Here is an 18850-nt window from a genome sequence, read left to right on the forward strand (position 1 = left end):
ATAGTGACACACATCATTGGTGCTGAGATGAGCGACCACCTGCAGATGGGTGCACCCTTTCATGGCACCCAGAAGGACCCTTTCCACATCTGGAATGACTCCCCCCGGTATGCACATGGAGTGCACATTGGTTTTCTTCCCCTCCCTTGCAGCCATATCCCTAATGGGCCCCATTACATGCCTGATGTTGGAGCTCCCAACTACCAGTAAGCCCACCCTCTGCAACCGTCCGGATCTTGCAGACTGAGGAGCAACCTCTGGAACAGGCCCCTGGAAATGTCTTAAAATTTAAAACCTGGTTCCTGAATCTCTGTCTTACGATTATATAATCTATCTGAAACTTTCCAGTGTCTCCAGGCCTCTTCCATGTATACAACCTTCTTTCATGATTCTTGAACCACGTATTAGCTATGATTAAGTTATTCTCTGTGCAAAATTCTACCAGACACCTTCCTCTTTCATTGCTTACCCCCATCCCATATTCATGTTTCCTTCTCTCCCTTTTCCTACTATCGAATTCCAGTCACCCATGACTATTAAATTTTCGTCTCCCTTCACTATCTGAATAATTTCTTGTATCTCATCATACATTTCTTCAATCTCTTTGTCATCTGCGGAGCTAGACGGCATATAAACTTGTACTGCTGTGATAGACGTAGGCTTTGTGTCTATCTTGGCTACAATAATGTGTTCACTATGCTGTTCATAGTAGCTTACCTATTATTAAACCTACTCCTGCATTACCCCTATTTGATTTTGTATTTATAACCCTGTATTCACCTGACCAGAAGTCTTGGACCTCCTGCCATCGAGCTTCACTATTTCCCACTATATCTAACTTTAAGCTATCCTTTTCCCTTTTTAAATTTTCTAACCTACCTGCCCGATTAAGGGATCTGACATTCCACGCTCTGATCTGTAGAATGCCAGTTTTCTTTCTCCCGATAACGATGTCTTCTTGAGTAGTCCCCGCCTGGCGATCCGAATGGGGGACTATTTTACCTCCGGAATATTTTACTCAAGAGGATGCCATCATCATTTAACCGTACATTAAAGCTGCATGCCCTCAGAAAAAATTACAGCTGTAGTTTCCTCTTGCTTTCAGCCATTCACAGTACCAGCACAGTAAGGCCGTTTTGGTTAATGTTACAAGCCCAGATCAGTCGATCATCCAGACTGTTTCCCCTGCAACTACTGAAAAAGCTGTTGCCCCTCTTCAGGAACCACACGTTTTTCTGACCTCTCAACAGATATCCCTCCGTTGCGGTTGCACCTATGGTATGGCTATCTACATCACTGAGGCATGCAAGCCTCTTCACCAATGGCAAGGTCCATGCTTCATGGGGGGGGGGGGGGGGGGGGGGGGGGAACACTAAAATAAGCAGATGCCTCCATAACAAGGAGTATATCTGCTATCTTCTGTGACCTCACTAAGGCATTTGATATGGTGTAACCATAAACAGCTGCTCCTCAAATTAGCTTCTTATGGCTTCCACGAAGGATCTTTAAGTTGGTTCACATCTTATCTCAAAAATAGGAAACAGAGGGTAGTTATACAACATAAAGGCAAGAAAGCTTTCTCGTTGGAAGAAAATACAAACATGTGCACCCCATAAATGACATGCCAGGTAAGGTAACTTCAGATATGATTCTGTATGCAGATGACTCAACAGCAGTAGTCTGCTCTAAAACCACTGAAGAGTCAGCACAGAAAACGAAGCAAACTCTTCAAGAATTAGAAAATTGGATAAATAATAATGCTATGAAGCTAAACCTAACAAAAACACAAACTGTACACTTCAGAACCAAACAAACTGTTGAATATATACCACAGTCAAGTTATGAAAACAGAGAAGTGGTCACTACAGAATTGTTAAATTTCTTGGAGTGACCACAAACAAAACCTTGACATGGACTGATCATGTGGGTTGCTTACTCATCATCATCATCATCATCATCATCATCATCATCATTTAAGACTGATTATGCCTTTCAGCGTTCAGTCTGGAGCATAGCCCCCCTTATACAGTTCCTCCATGATCCCCTATTCAGTGCTAACTTTGGTGCCTCTTCTGATGTTAAACCTATTACTTCTAAATCATTCTTAACCGAATCCAGGTACCTTCTCCTCAGTCTGCCCCGACTCCTCCTACCCTCTACTGCTGAATCCATGAGTCTCTTGGGTAACCTTGCTTCTCCCATGCGTGTAACATGACCCCACCATCTAAGCCGGTTCGCCCTGACTGCTACATCTATAGAGTTCATTCCCAGTTTTTCTTTGATTTCCTCATTGTGGACACCCTCCTGTCATTGTTCCCATCTACTAGTACCTGCAATCATCCTAGCTACTGCTTACTGCAGCAGTTAAATAGTTTTGTTTACACAGTTATGGTTCTAAATAAAGTAACTGACTTAGCTGCTAGGAAAATTGTGTACCATGCATATTTTATATCAGTTGTAAGATATGGCATAATTTTTTGGGGAGTTGAAAGAGGAAGCTTCCTCAGAGTGTTCAAGCTACAGAAAAAATTATCAGAAGTATGACTGGAACAAACAATAGACAATCATGCAAACCTTTATTTGCAAGCCTTGACTTCCTGACAGTTCCTTCTATGTTTGTGTATAAAACACTTCTCTTTGAGTTAAAAAACCCACATCTTTTTGAGAGAAATTCTTTAACACATGCTTATGAAACAGGGCACAAACAAGATTACATGTTAGTTCACCACAGACTAACATTATCTGAAAATACACCATATTACATAGCTTTGAAGCTTAGCAATGAAATGTGTTCAAAGTTTAAGGACTGCAAGCTACAACCCACAGGTGCAAACACTGAAAAATATTTGAAAAGCAAATGTTATTACAATGTGGATGATTTTATAAACAAGGAACAAGTAGCAGATACTACATTTGTTTTGTTTTTCTGTTTTTTGTACTTACATTCTATGTGTGTGCTTATGTTCTCTTTTAATGGAGGTATATGTTCTTTTTATACATGTCCATACTTATAAACTATGTATCATGTAAACTATATATCTAAATATGTAGATGTATATATGCATACTACTTTCATGGAAGTATGTGCTCTTATACAGTATGCTTATATTTATAAACTAGAGAACATTGTGGAATTTTTTAAGAAACAGAAAGAAATCTAATATGTAATTATCTTTTTATGTTCAAACATGTAATTATATTTTTATGTTGTAATGTGCTTCTGGGAGCATCCATATTCCATATTGTAACGTGTCTTGTTTCAAGGTATACTTAGGTAGGCACAGAATTAGTCATTGACGAGTCACCAATGTTTCAATCAAATTATTGTATATAACATGTCATTTGACAATAAAGATTCTATTCTATTCTATCGTATTCTATTCACACCTAATTTTGGAAACACATTCTGGCAAAATTCTCTGAGTTTGGCACTGCAAATAATTCTGATAGATTTTTCTGTAGTGTTAAAATGTTTTTGTGTTGTTGCACCTATATTCTACAGCATTCAAATCTGGTTTGAATAATGAACAATATCCAATTTTTAGCACATACACATCTTTACAATGTTTGCTCTTCATGTTTATGGCAAATATCTTTTTAGACACCTTACAGGCTTAGGAAGCTATCTGCATGTCGCACTTGAGGTCCCAAGAATTTTTCCTTTCTTGCAGTGTTGTTTCCCCGTGAGTAATTTCATACCAAAATTTCTGGTGTTATATTTCATTACTGCAGTCTTTGATGCAACAATATTTAGATGGTTTTCACTGAAATACTTGACTATTTCATTGGTAACACTGTTTTACAGCAGTTCCAGACTGTCATGAGCTTTGTGTTTGATTGATGTATTGTCCACATGCAATATTTTTTTAGATTTATGAGAAAAGTACTTTATACATTAACATAAATTTAAAAAGGAGAAGTCCCAACATGGTACCATGAGGCACTTATTTGATGTCAGTAATTTTGGATTTGAATGACCCCCAGTTTGTTTTGATAAAATTATTTAATTGGACAGACAAAAAAATCTACTCACCAAGCAGTGGTAGAACACACACATAAAAGACTGTTGTGACTGGCAAGCTTTCAGAGCCAGTGGCTCCTTGTTCAGGCATAAGGGTTCAAGGGGAAGGAAGAAGGGACGAGATTTGAAAACTTTAAGTTGGAAGACAGGGTAATATGCAAGCGTCTGATTCATCCCCAACAATCAGTCTTTCCTTCTCATCCCGTACTGTAAGTCTCTCCTGACCTGCTGTTCTGTGGGACTTTCCCAAAATCTACCCCCTTTTCCTAGACCTCTCCAGTCTTTTTCCTTCACCCTTCTTCCTTTCCCTTCAACCCTTCTGCAAGAAGAAGAAGCCACTGGCTCCAAAAGCTTGCCAATCACAACAGTCTTTTATGTGTGTGTTCTGCCGCCGCTTGGTGAGTAGATTTTTTATGTATCCAATTAAATAATTTTATCAATATTTGATTATTTTTGTTGTTACATTGGCCCAGTTTGTTCTGAGCAATAAAAATTGATTCCTGTTGTTCATACATGATTTTATCAATTCATACGCAGTTCCTCTAATACCCAGGTTCCACTGCTTGTCGAGTAATATAGTGGTGTTGACACAATCAAAAGCTTTTTCAATATCAAAGAACACTTCAGTAAAATACTCCTTGTTCTCTATGGGAGTTGTTATTATTTTGTCTATTAACCGAGCTGAAGCTGCTGAAGTTAACTTGGTTTTCATAAACCTATTCTGATTTTCAAATATTAGATTGTACTGATCAGGAATGTCATTAGTCTTGTGGAAATAACTTTCTCAATTATCTTAGAAAATCCAGGTAAGACTGAGAATTGTGATTGTAAATCTCTCGCATAGCACAAAGTCCCAAGTGACTGGAAAAAAGCGTAGATGACTCCAGTACATACGAAGTGTAAAAGAACGGACCCACAAAATTACAGACCAATACCTCTAACTTCAGTTTGCTGCAGAATCCTTAAACATATTTTCAATTTGAATATAATAAACTTTCTTGAGACTGAGAAGCTTATGTCCATGAATCAGCGTGGTTTTGAAAGCATCACTCGTGCAAAACTCGTCTTGCCCTTTTCTCACATGATATACTGTGAACTATGGATGCAGGACAACAGCCAGATTCCATGTTTCTAGATTCCCAGAAGCATCTGACACATTTCCACATTGCAGGCTGTTAATGGAGGTATGAGCATATGGAATAAGCTCACAGATATGCGAGTGGCTTGAAGATTTCTTGAGTAACAAAACCCAGTATGTTGTCCTCGATGGAGAAATTTCATCACAGGCAAGCGTATCATCAGGAGTGCTTCAGGGATGTGTCATAGGACCACTGTTGTTCTCTATATAAACAAATGATTGGCAGGCAGGGTGGACAACAATCTACAGTTGTTTGCTGATGCTGTGATGTTCAGTAAATTGTCAAAACTGAGTGACTGCAGGAATATACAAGACAACTACCACAAAATTTCTAGTTGGTGTGATGAATGGCAGCTAGTTCTAAATGTGAAAAAATGTAAGTTAACATGGATGAGTAGGAAGAACAAGCTTGTAATGTTTGGTTACAGCATTACTAGTATCCTGCTTGACACAGTCAAGTCATTTAAACATGAGGGCGTCACGGTGCAAAAAATATGAAATGGAATGAGCTTGTGGAACTGTGGTAGTGAAGAAGAATAGTCAGCTTCAGTTTATAGGGAGAATTTTATAAAAGAGTGGTTCACATGTAAAGGAGACTGCATATAGGATGATAGTTTGAACCTGTTCTTGAGTCCTGTTCAAGTTTTTGAGATCTGTACCAGGTCAGACTGTAGGAAAACATCAAAGCAATTCAGAAGCGGGCTGCTAGATTTGTTACCACAGGTTTGAACAACACATAAGCATTACGGAGATTCTTTGGGAACTCAAATGGGAATCCCTGAAGGGAAGGCAACATTGTTTACGAGAAACACACTCAAAAAAATTTAGAGAACCAGCATTTGAAGCTGACTGCTGGATGACTCTACTGCTGCCAGTATACATTGCGCGTTAGGGCCACAAAGAAAATATTTCAGAAATTAGGACTCATACAGAGACATATAGACAGTCATATTCCCTCGCCCTATTTGTGAGTGGAACAGGAAAGGAAATGACTATTAGTGGTGCACAGTACTCTCCGCCACACACCATATGATGGCTTGCAAAGTATCTCTGTAGATGTAGATGTAGATGGGTCGTTTTAGATTTATCGGCTTTGTTGTAAATCAGGGTTATTTGTATTATTTTTAGATTGTTTGAAAAAATACGTGATGCAGTTACATCATTTACTGCTATGGGCATGACATCAGACATCATACATGTTTTCTATGCAACTTTTTAATGTGCTGGTGCTAATACACAGCCTGCCATAGCTAGTTGATTTTGAATTTTTTTGTGATCTTACTATGTATTTTATTTCCTTGCTGTTAATTGGGGCCAAGTAAACGTTTTGTTTAACTGTAATGCTCTTGTGTCTATAATGGAGATTGTTGAAATGCTCACTGGTCGATTTCCAAAATCAGGAAAGTCCTCCTTAAAAACATTTGCGACCTGATTTGGAATTTGATGATACTCCCTTTATAGTCGATATAATTACTGGCTGATTTGCCCTTATGGCTATTTATAACTTTCCAAGCAGTTTGCCAGTGTTGCTAAAGTTTAACACCATGGCTATGTATTTACTTCTATCTTCTAATAGTACATCTTTGTAATAAACATGATATTTCTTAAATTCTACCTTTACTCTATAATTATTGCCATTCTTTAGCACCGCATATTGAGAAGATCCTAGTTTTTCTGGGCCTGAGACATCGAAGCAAATTTACTGAAAGTAATGACTGAAAGTGATGCAGTTATTTTCATACCAGTGTAATATTTTCAGAATACTGTTGAGATTTTCAAGATTGTCTTCATTATGGGTGGTTCCTTTGCGACTTTCTTTTCCTTTTTGCCACTGACATAATGATTTTTAGCTTGTATCGCTACCTGAACAGCATGATGGTCAGAAATGGCAAGCTTCAGACCTGGTGCACTGTACTTAAAGTGAGACGTTAATTATAACGTTTCAGTGCATGATATGCTGCTATTGACCTCTTTAGTGGGTTCATTAAAAGAAAAGTTAAATTAAACTGATCTAGTATTAACATTAGTTTCTTTGGCCTGGAGTCAGTAGTCAGCATGTCAATGTTCATATCTTCAGTCAGGATGATGTTAACCCAACCATATTTATTGCAGTATTTACTGTCTATGTCAACAAGTAGATCATCAATAATGTCAAAGAAAATGTCCATGATACCACAAGGAGGCCTGTAACTATTAAACTATTAAATTCTCTTCTCCCCACTTGTAGTTCACTGATGCTAGTAGTTCATAGCTGCTAGGAGTTCATTACTGCTAATTCTATTATACCCTCTATGCTGAAAATACTTACACATAGTTACTACCTTTCACAGATATGATTGCTGCCCCACAAACATGTTTTTCGTTTCTGCTGAAGGCAGAACAAAAGATCATGAAGAATGGCTGACATATACTAATTAGTTCATTGTGTACTAATGCTCACTTATAACTGAAATATCACTGTTATCAATCTCTGCAATGGTATCCAAGTCATTGTGATTACTGCTAAGACTTTTTAAGTTTCATTGAATCAATTTGAATCTCAGTTTGGATTGCTGAACACTGACTGGAGGTGTCACTCTATCAAATCACCTAGCAATATGAATATAGAAGATCAGCAGCCTTTCCCGTAGTTACAAGGACAACAGTCTCGATGACTGACTGATCTGCCTTGTAACATCAACCAAAACTGCCTTGCTGTGCTGGTACTTTTGAAAAGCTGAAAGCAAAGGGAAATTACAACCATAATTTTTCCCGAGGATGTGTAGCTGTACTGTATGGTTAAATGATGATGGTGTCCTCTTAGGTAAAATACTCCTGCTGAGGTAAAACAGTCCCCCATTCAGATCTCCGGGTGGGGACTACTCAGAAGAATGTCATCATCAGGAGAAATAAGACTGGCATTCTACAGGTCAGAGCGAAGAATGTTATATACTCTAACTGGGTGCATATGTTAGAAAATTTAAAAAAGGACATGGACAGGTTGAAGTTAGATATAAGAGGAATTAGTGAAATTCAGTGACAGGAAGAACAGGACTTCTGGTCAGGTGAATACAGGATTACAAATACAAGGTCAAATAGGGGTAATGCAGGAGAATGTAGGTAAGCTACTGTGAACAGCATAGTGAATGCTTTATCATAGCCAAGACAGACATGAAGCCCACACCCCCACAGCAGAATAAGTTTATAAGCCAATTAGCTCCACAGATGATGATGACATTGAAGAAATGTATGATGAGATAAAATAAATTATTCAGATAGTTAAAGGAGACAAAAATTTAATTGTGATGGAGGACTGGAATTCAATAGTAGGAAAAGGAAGTGAAGGAAAAATAGCAATTGAATATGAACTAGGGGAAAGGAGTGAAAGAGGAAGCAACCTGGTAGAATTTTGCACAGAGCACAATTTCATCACTAATGGTTTCTTTCAGAATCATAAAAGAAGGTTGTATATGTGGAAGAGACCTGGAGACACCAGAAGGACTGATTATATGATGTTTAGACAGATATTTGGGAACCAGATTTTCAATTGCAAGACATTTCCAGGGGCAGATGTGGACTCTGAGTACAATTTACTGGTTATGAACTATATAACTAATCAGGAGGATGTAAGTTGCAGTAGTTATTTGGAGGTGAAGAAGCCTGCACATGATGGAGTAGCATGGAGAGCTGCATCAAACCAGTCTTCAGACTGCAGACCACAGCAACAAATTATGTATTGGGGGACTTTATGAACAATATGAATTTGGTGGAAGAAAATTCAGCATCCTGGCTTAAGGCAATGGTTTAATATTAAATGAATAGAATAATCCGAATATGTAGTTCATCCTATTAGAAATTAACAGTACATCAAAGATACATGTGAACTGTCATGTCAAGCACACAAACAATAAGTTATTAAGAATACACCCACACAGCTGCCTTATGTAACTTTAGAATATGCAAGAACACCTTTTTTTCCCTCTAAGAAGCAGATTAATACTCTGGGGAAACAGCAAAAGTATTACACTCTAAGGAAAAGAAGAAAGTAAAATAAATTAAAAATAAAAGAATGATGCATTACAAAGGAATTATCCAAATAGGACAGAAACTGGTAACATGATATACATGTGCAGATGAACAAATAATTGCAACTTCAGAAGAACTGGAAGGTTTATTCAAAGGGATAGCTTCACAAACTGAGCAAGTCAATAACGTGTTGGTCCACCTCTGGCACTTATGCAAGCAGTTATTAAGCTTGTTGTTCATTGACAGAGTTGCTGGATGTCCTCATAAAGGATATCATGCCAAATTCTGTCCAAATGGAGCATTAGATCATCAGAATCCTGAGAGGGTTGGAGGGACCCGCCAATAATGCTCCAAATGTTCTCAACTGGGGAGAGATTCATTGACATTGCTGGCCAAGTTAGGATTTGGAAAGCACGAAGGCAAACAGGATGGCTTGCCATGAAGGGCAACAAACAGGAAACAGTATTCACAAGAGTTAAGGACTTTATTCATAAATGTGTTGCATTTTTCATTGATTCCATGAACACTATATACATCGCTCCAGTTTCTGTCTCTGAGGAGTGTCCTAATTTAATTAATTTTTGGCTTGCTGGCTACCCCCTTCAATGCAGATTTATTGGTTTTATGACCTGTTCATTATTAACATTTAACGAAAGGAACTGCTTGTCATGGGCTGATATGACACTTACTATTGGTTTTGTAATATAATTTTATTCATTACAGTGTTTTATAAGGATATTATCAGTGGCTTGTGGAACTCCAATAAAAAGTGATACCAAATAATAGATGACACAGTGGCACAGAATACACAACACACTTTTATCAATACATAGAAGAATACACAACATAACACACTTGAGTCATGGAGTGAACTGCACTGCTACTATCAACCATCAGAGACAAGACCACAAGTCATTTTCTCTGGCCCGCAATCCTAACATTCCAACAGAGTGCACCCCCCCCCCCCCCCCCCCCACCGCCATCTCTCCCAGTAATGTGGAGCATGGGCTGGAGGCAACATCTGGGGGAGATAGGGGAGGGGGAGAGAAGAAGTGCGGGCAAGGGTGGTCTGGGTGCTGGGTCTCGAGATGATAGTCACGGAAATGGGCAGATGCGTGGATAGTACAGCCTGCGCGGGTGGGCATGGGAGGGGGAGGTGGGGAAGATGTACCCCCAGGATATGTGTGTATGATGGGTCCATGAAGAGCTCACTGTCCGGAGGGGGTGGGCAAGTAGTGGAGATGGCCAGACAGCCATCATCAGTGAAATGTACAAGTAGAGTTGTGGAGTTGACTTTATCAGGTAAGGAGAGAACTTCCCATAAATGGTGTACTGGAGACTCAGGTGAGACTGTGCAGTCATTGTGGACCCCTGTGACTGCCAGCTCCTTGTCTGTAACTGGAGTCTAAGAACCTCATGGCATAAGCAACAGACATCGAGTAGCGTCTGGAAATGAGGGAATGCAGTCGCAGGGGGAGGAGGGTCGGGAGTTGGGGGGGAAGCCACCATGAGGCTAAAGTCTTTATCAGGGGGTTTGCCGATGAGATATCAGGCAGGTTTCAGTAAACTGACAGGAACCAGGAGTGGCTTCCCATTAAGCAAAATGTCATAGGTGTTGGAGCCATATTGGAGAACACTATGAGGGTCCAAGAATGGTGGCCAGACTGTGGTACGGACAGCATCATCATGCGGAATTATGTTGTCACACATGACTATGTCCTTGGAAACAAAAATTTTAGGAGGGGTATGGACAGAGGGGGGGGGGGGGGGGGTCGCATGAAGGTTGGCAATGTGACACCAGACGCTGTCAACCATGGTGGGAAGTGAGGTGGGGCAGTCAGAAGAGTCAAGGTCACTGGGGAGAGATAGCCTCTCACCATATAAAATCTCAGCTACAGAGGCTTTGAGGTCTTGTTTACGCACTGTGCTGTCACCTAGCAGAACCTATGAAGTACTCACTCCCGTGACACATAAGAGTAGACTTTATGACCTGATGCCACTTCTCAACAAGCCCATTAGCTTGAGGGTTTTAGGCAGTTGTTCTGTAATGGGTAATGCCACATAGTTTACAGAGTTCAGCAAACAGCGACGACTCAAAGTGCCTACCTTAGTCCATGGTTATGGAGGCAGAGCAGCTGAAGTGCATGATCGACATGAGAGCTCTGGCAACTGCTTCATTGGTGATGTCTTGGATGGGGGTAGCATCTACCCAGCGTATTACCCAGTCAACAATGGAGAGGAGGTAGAGGTAGCTGCCAGATGGGGGAAGGGGGGCAACCACACGAATGTACTGGAAGCGTCCCTTCGGTATCTGGAAAGTGCCTAGTAGAGGCTGGGTGCACCAGGTGGGTTTCACATTGCAGGTGCGGTGTGTAGGCTCTCATCTACAACTTGTAGTCTTGCTTAACATGGGGCTAAATGTATCGCTCAGTCAAAAGGTAAGTAGTAGGTTTGACACTGGGGCGGGTGAGGTTGTGAAATAGGTCAAAAATAATTCTGTGAAACTGTCTGGGACAAGCGGGCATATGCACCCTGGAACATGTCACAGAGAACAGGGTGAGCTGAACTAAGGATAAACTTTGGCTCAATGATGAGGGTGGAGAAGGCATAATTTAAGAGATCCGTAGCTGAAGGTCGTCCTGCAGAGACGGTGCGAGTTGGCGTGACTGAGATGGTACTGATTCGTGACAAGTATTAAGCAACAACAATGTCTGTGCCTTTCATGTGACAGATGTACGTAGTGAACTGCAAGATGTATTCGAGGTGATGTTAATGGTGGAGGCACTCTTGGGTGGGCTACGGATGGTGTTGGCTAGGAGTCGGTAGTCCATGTAAATGACAAAGGGACTACCTTCAACATCTTCTCTAAATTATCCCACAGCCTCATAATCGGCCAATAGCTCCCACTCGTTAACTGACCAGGTGCACTGTGTCTCAGTAAGTTTACGGGAGAAGAAGCGCAAGAGTCGATTGCAGCCGTCGAACTGTTGCTGAAGGATACCTCCAATCTCTAAATCACTAGCATCAGTGGGGATGGACAGGAGAACTTCTGGAATCAGGTGAGCTAACATGGCTGCCTGAACCAGATCGTCACTGTCACTTGAAAGGTGTGCTGCATGTCCATGGTCTACGTGAGCTTCCTGTGACTGGCTGTTGCCTTTGAGGGGCTTTGTTAAGGGTTCCTGCAGGGCAATGGTGTGGGGCAGGCGACAGTGATAGAAACTGACTGTTCTGAGGAAATGGCGGTTCACAGAAATCACATGGTGGCAGTAGGTTACGAATCACCTCGATGCACTTGGAGTTGGGCGGATGCCAGAGGAGTTAATGAAGTGGCCCAAGAATGTAGACATTTCTCATTTTAGTACACAACATCATTGGCTTCGTGAGTGATAAGAACTCATTCAAGGTGGGCAGTGTGTGAGTCCATGTCTGACAAAAAAATAACGACATCGTCCAGATACACATAACAAAAAGAAAATTTAAAAACAGACTGTCTGTAAAGTGTGGCCATGTTTTTGGAGTGTTTTTTAGTCCACAAGGCATAAAAATGAACTCAAACAATCCAAAAATTGTGGTTATGTCAGTCTTGTGAATGTCATCTTTGTACATCAGTATCTGCAGATGTGTCTTCTTACAAACAACTACACAGCCAGCAAGACAGTCTGTGAAGTCTTGGATATTACAAACTGGGTAATTTTCCATGATTGTGTGAGCATTTGAGGCACTATAGTCACTGCAAAGTCTGGCTGAGCCATCCTCTTTAGGGAGGAGACAGCTGCCATCTGATGGGTGAATGACGTCAGCTTGTAACAACCCATCTGGTGCTGACTTTGCCATGTGGAGGTGGTCAGGGGGTAGATGTTAGGGGTACCAAGTGACCGGCGGGCAGGGTGTAGCATTAATGCGGTGCGCCATGTCATTGTTGCTAGCTGACATGATAAAAGATCACATAGGGTGGAGCCACTGGTGGAGAATTTGTCAGTGTGGGCTGTGTGCAGGTCAGTGTCCCAAGCTGCAGAAATGACATCAAATGTCAGCTTTAGGCTGCAACCAGGTTGCCTGAGCAAGGTGGTATTCTGCGGACGTGTGACATAGTTAGCGAGCTGCGCAATTTTGGACACGGCACGGCAAGAAGTGCTGCATGCAGGCGCTGGCTCGGCCCAGGAGGTGGCGGCATCAGATGGCAAGCTGCAGACTGGAGCTGGGCTGCTCGGGCATGGCCGGTGCGTGCCCATGCACAGAGCAGTCGACGAGCTGTGGAGGTTTGACATGGCACAGCAGGAGGCAACACTGGGTGCAGGTGCTAGCTCAGCACCCACCTAAGCAAACAGTGAGGTGCGGACAGCTGTGTCAGGTGACTTGAGGTATCGGGTGAGAGGTGCAGACCTGCTAGCATAGGCGATGCGTGAGGAATGAAGGTGTTTGAAGGTGGAGTGAGACTCTGCAATTTCTGCCTGTGCTGTTCAGATGCAGCTGCATAGAGCCACACTGTCCTGTCAGAGGCAAGTGAGCTTCTCTTGCACATCCATATGCACAAGGTGAAAGGCCCACAGGAAATCAGAACCTCAGACTGGCTCCGTAACATGAGTGACGATGAATTACCACATGATGGGTGTAGCAAAGTTGAGGTCTAGAGTCTGCATCTGGATACCCCTAACAGCGATAGGAGAACCATTAGCAGGTGTCAAGCGAAGGAACGAGTCTTCAGATGTAGGTAAGGCAGGTGTGTGAGGTGCCGTGCTGATCTGCGATCCGGTGTCGACCAGGAAACGTAGTCTGCTGATGTGCTCAAGGATGTACAGACAGTTGTACAGGCAGATGTACAGGATCAACAGGGACCACACAAATATGGTACCCTGCACTCGACATAAGCAGCCATTCCAATTCCAAATTAACTCTGCTGACAGAAAGAGTTCGAACGATTTTTTTCATATTTAATAAATGATTTGTAGACAACTCATTGTTATCAATTTCCTCAACAGTTTCTTCACCAACAAGGTTTGAAACAATACTGCACTTGCTATTTATCACAGTTTTTAACATTTAAAAACAAAACAAACTTACCGTCTGTCAGTGTAACTGATGAACAGTTTGTGTGTGTGTGTGTGTGTGTGTGTGTGTGTGTGTGTGTGTGTGTGTGTATTACGTGACCTTACTGCCTGTTTCAGCACACATGCCACCAGATTCATCCCCCAGAACTCCACATGTGGGAACAGGTGTTACAACATGTCCTTGGTCTTAATTATGTTATTTTCTTAGGTCTCAGCATTTCTTCTCAGTAACTATTCCTTTCTCCATTCCTGTTTTGTTTTCTATATCTTTTATTTACTGACCTATCTATTTTTTCCTACTCCCCCCACCTCTACCACATACAATGTAGAATAGCTTTCCACTCGTATTAACTCATGTACAATGTTTTGTTAAAGAGCGCGTCATTTATGACGGCGGCCGAGTTTAGGTTCGTTCTGCACATCTGATGTCACAAAACACAGTCAGCCAATGAACAGAGAACGACATTGCCAGAGCTCGACTGCAATACAGAGCAGGGATGAGTGTCTTCAGTTTTAGAAACGTTCAGTCATAAATAAAGTAACTGAACGAAATCAATGTCTTGATAGCAGAATTTCTTTTATAGAAAGTTTTGAAAAACATTCTTTATACCAACTGCTTCATATTCTATTAATTAATTAAACCAAACAAGCAATAAGCCTCCTAATTCAGGCGATAGCAAGGAAAGGTGTTTGTATCATCCTCACTAACCACTTTTTCGCAATAAAGAACAGCGGTAATTGTTTATTTCCTATTGTACTTCAATGAAACGTGAGTAATTCATAGTCATACCAACAGTGTTTGTCGGTATTTTGCGTCCCAGTTTAAGGTCCTCCAGGAGCTATATTGAATTATGAGCTGCGTTAGCGTAATGGTTAATGCGTTTGGCTGCTAAGCGAAAGGTTCCGAGTTCAAACCTTGTTCTGTGCTTAATACTTTCTTTATTTAAAAACAATATCGAAGTGTCTTACTTTATGAATTTTATTCGTTTGAATGTAATTTTTTGAAATTTCTAGTGGCATCTGAAATCAACCATACGGAAAGTATACGCTATGGACTTTTACCTCTGCAAAATCTTCAAAATTTCGTGCAGTGGTTTACTACATTTAATGCTGCACAATAACTGCGTCGAACATCGAAAAAAAATTAAGTCATTTACGGGGGGAAGGTATCAGTCAAGAAGATATGTAAAAATCAAATTTTTGGGCCAAATAGTTTTTGTGAAATCGAATGATAAGTGTGTCAAAGCAGTCGGAACACCAATGTCTGCACAGGCGAGCAGTGCAATGATGACAAAATCGCGCACAGCGTGGAATGCGGGGAGCACGTCTCTGTAGCAGCGAAAGGATTAATGCGGCCGTGGTGGCTTTACTTCATAAACTGCGCGCTCCCCTCTAAATGTAAGTTTGCTTGGCGCGTGCAACTGGCAACGCAGCAATCTCCTGCGTCTGGGCGGGCATGCGCAAACCGCCAAGATAAAAGAATTGAACTACAGTTATCTCTGTCATGCATATGTCCCTACATTCCACCTTTATGCTCTCAGGTTTTCAAATCTTGTCTGGTGCAATCTCCAACAATCAGTTTTGCCTTCTCATCCCATCCAGAAAGTTCCACATCATTAAGTTTTATCATTCAAATGATCAATGTAACATGAAACTAACTAACTAACTTTTGTCATATTCAAATGACGACATTACTTACAGTAATTATCATTAAACACTCTCATTCCTCACCAATCATTTTAAGACATAATATTTCACAGAGTGATAAATCAAACTTAATACTAAAAATTGCTGTTCAATGAACTGTGTTTTATGTTAATTATTTGTAAAGTGATTAATTAGTACATTTTATAATTTTTTTCTCTTAGCAGACAGATTATAATAATCTCAATAAAGCATGTGTGCCAATCGACAGCTCCCCTCAATGGCTATTGATTGACATCTTGTCTGCAAAGCTGTGTATTCAAAAGTTATAATAAAACTAGTTTTTATGATAATTAATCATATCTCAGCATCAATACCTCCCCTGATAATCAAACTCCTCTGACAGCATTTCTAACTCGAGACTGTGGCATGCACTTAAGCTGGCAACATGACTAACTTGTGCTCATTAACAGAGTCATTGGTGCCTAGTGACTATACTATAAAATGTGACTGTTTAATTTTGCCTTACTAACCTGCAGACATAAGTTTATCCAGAAGCTTCTTGCGTGGTTCTGGTGCAAGTGAGAAGTACCCAATGTCTGTTTCATCAGGACTGTTTATAAATGGTGGAATGTGCATGAAGACAACGGCTCTTCCTGGCTTCACACCAGATAAAACTTTGTCAAGCCACACTTCTTGTGCCTTGGCTTCTTCAGGGACACCAGAAGGATCATAGTAATACTGGCTGTTCAAGGAAATGTACAGGATACCAGCACACCAGAAGGAGAAGTAATCATCGCCCCAGTTTGAGTGGAACCTGTAATACATTATGAAATGTTGAATTCCCATAATATATATTTTCAGTGTGAACTTATAAATCTGTAATCATAGCAATTAAAATCTTACAAAAACAAAGATTAAAAAAATCATCAAACTGATGTAGTCAAACATTCGTATATCTAAAATAATACATGAAATATAGCAAGAAGAGACCTCACTATAACAGTTTTTGAGTAAACAAGTTTATCTATATTGCAACAGGATCAGTTCTGTGATGCCCTGGAAATGAAGAGCTCTTCTATCGATTTGAAAACACTGATCTTGCAACCTATTCTTCTGGGAGGATGAAAGTTACTGATGGTCAAATCACTGCAGTAAGGCAGTTGTGGATCTCAGTGCTGGCTTAAATCCACAATTTTAGCTTACATTTGCACAGCTGAGTGGTCCTCCACAATGTTATTATTATTCAGTCTACCTGAGTTGCTTTTCTTTTTTCTGCATTTTGAAGAATTTTGTCCACTATTTCTGACAACGTATCACTATTCAAATAACTTGACTATGGGACATGACACTTATTTTAATTTTGTTTTCTTTGGTACTTCACTAGTTCTTGGTTCTCTTTTTTACAAAAATTTTAATGTCATGTACATGCTCATATTATCTCGCCAATATTTTTGAATTAAAGTGTTTAATTCAGTTAATTCTAGACCACTCTTATTTTTTCCATGGAGTGATATTTTCTCTGAAAGTTTATTTAATTTTATTTTTTGATATTTGCTGTGTTTCTAATGGATTCTGATATAATTTCGTTATGATTATCAGCATGTAACAGCAAGTACTTACAGTCCCTAGCTGGTAATATGATTTTGGGAATCAAGTGTGCGAAATTTCACCACTATATCTGAACTACAGAAAAAAGAATAATAACTAAAAACTAATAATTGGCTTCATTGTAAAAATCTGCTTAAAGAGTTGGGAATTATAGCTGTGCCATCTGAGAACCTCTAACAATGCACCTTAAGAAAAACTTTATTAAGCTCTAGCTCTAGTTATGGTCATAGAACAAGGACCCAAATTCAGTTAAATGTTACATTAAAAATTAAACATAAATCTCAAAACAGTATTTTTTATTACGGAATTAAAAACTGTAAAAAGAAAATTGCCCACTGAAATGAAAATGATAACTGGATCCAATTCTTTTAAGAAGGATGATAGAACTTACCTCTTAAATAATGTACATTACACAATAAAGCACTACTTAAACAACACAAATTAGGGGTAGAATCTGCAAAAATAAAACCTCATTTCACAACATACTTTTAGAGTGCAATGCACATTATTGAAACAGTGTATGAACTAGAGATGGGGGATCCGCTCTTGAACTAATTCATAGAGTTCAATCTTTCAAAGGAGTGAACAATCAGTGATTCAGAAAAAAAGAACGGTAGCTCCAAACGTTTCCCACGGCAGAGAGAGAGAGAGAGAGAGAGAGAGAGAGAGAGAGAGAGAGAGAGAGAGAGACGGAGCATATCAGCAGCGCCTCTGCTGGTCACAGCACAGTGCACGCCACACAACACATCCAGCGCCGGCCTCTGCCCTGCTTCTACCTTGGCTGCCTGCATTGTGCAGTGCCCCATTGGATTTTGTGTTTCACATGTGCGTCGTCTGCCGCGCAGTGTCTAGCGCAGCGTAACTTCGCATCGCACTCTGTCGGCGATCGTTTCAGTCGCACGTCCTGCCCTCTGGGCAGTTGATGCGAGCAACAGGACAGAGAGCCACCTAGCGGATAACATAGGAACTACTTGCAAAAACCCGCTCGCAAGGGAACGAACTATTTGTCTCGGAGCGGGTGAGTTCACCGCTACCCCCTCCCTCGGAACTCGCCCGCTCAACGCTCGCCCCACCGTCTCGACTCTAGCCAGAGCGTCGAGCAAAGCGACTCAGGTGTCACTGTGGTCTCTGCGGTCTCAGCTCACGCAGTAATACAGCTCGCGGCTCGACCTGCTCGACTCAGCGCCTCTGCATCGGAGTTCGTCCCCACTGCATATTGTTCTTCGTAGTAATGCCGCTATGTATATTACATTATTATGTTATGTATACATCAATTGTTTTTATTTTATTTTTATTTGTTTAAACTGATTAGATTAGGTTCCTGATGACTCCTCTTACTATAGGATTTTTATTATAGACACTCGAATTTACGCTTTAATT

At 40.6% G+C, this 18850-nt stretch overlaps 1 protein-coding gene across 1 annotated transcript in view; it reads right to left on the bottom strand.

The window, feature by feature from the left end:
- The window catches only part of LOC126092232 (serine/threonine-protein phosphatase CPPED1-like), a 128474-nt gene that overhangs the window by 11082 nt on the left and 98542 nt on the right, over positions 1–18850 (bottom strand). The window contains exon 5 of the mRNA XM_049907735.1: positions 16393–16676. Within this exon, the coding sequence (XP_049763692.1) occupies positions 16393–16676 (284 nt within the window). The remainder of the gene's footprint in view (positions 1–16392; positions 16677–18850) is intronic.

The sequence above is a fragment of the Schistocerca cancellata genome, chromosome 7 (assembly GCF_023864275.1).
Source record: "Schistocerca cancellata isolate TAMUIC-IGC-003103 chromosome 7, iqSchCanc2.1, whole genome shotgun sequence".
Taxonomy (NCBI): Eukaryota; Metazoa; Arthropoda; class Insecta; order Orthoptera; family Acrididae; genus Schistocerca; species Schistocerca cancellata.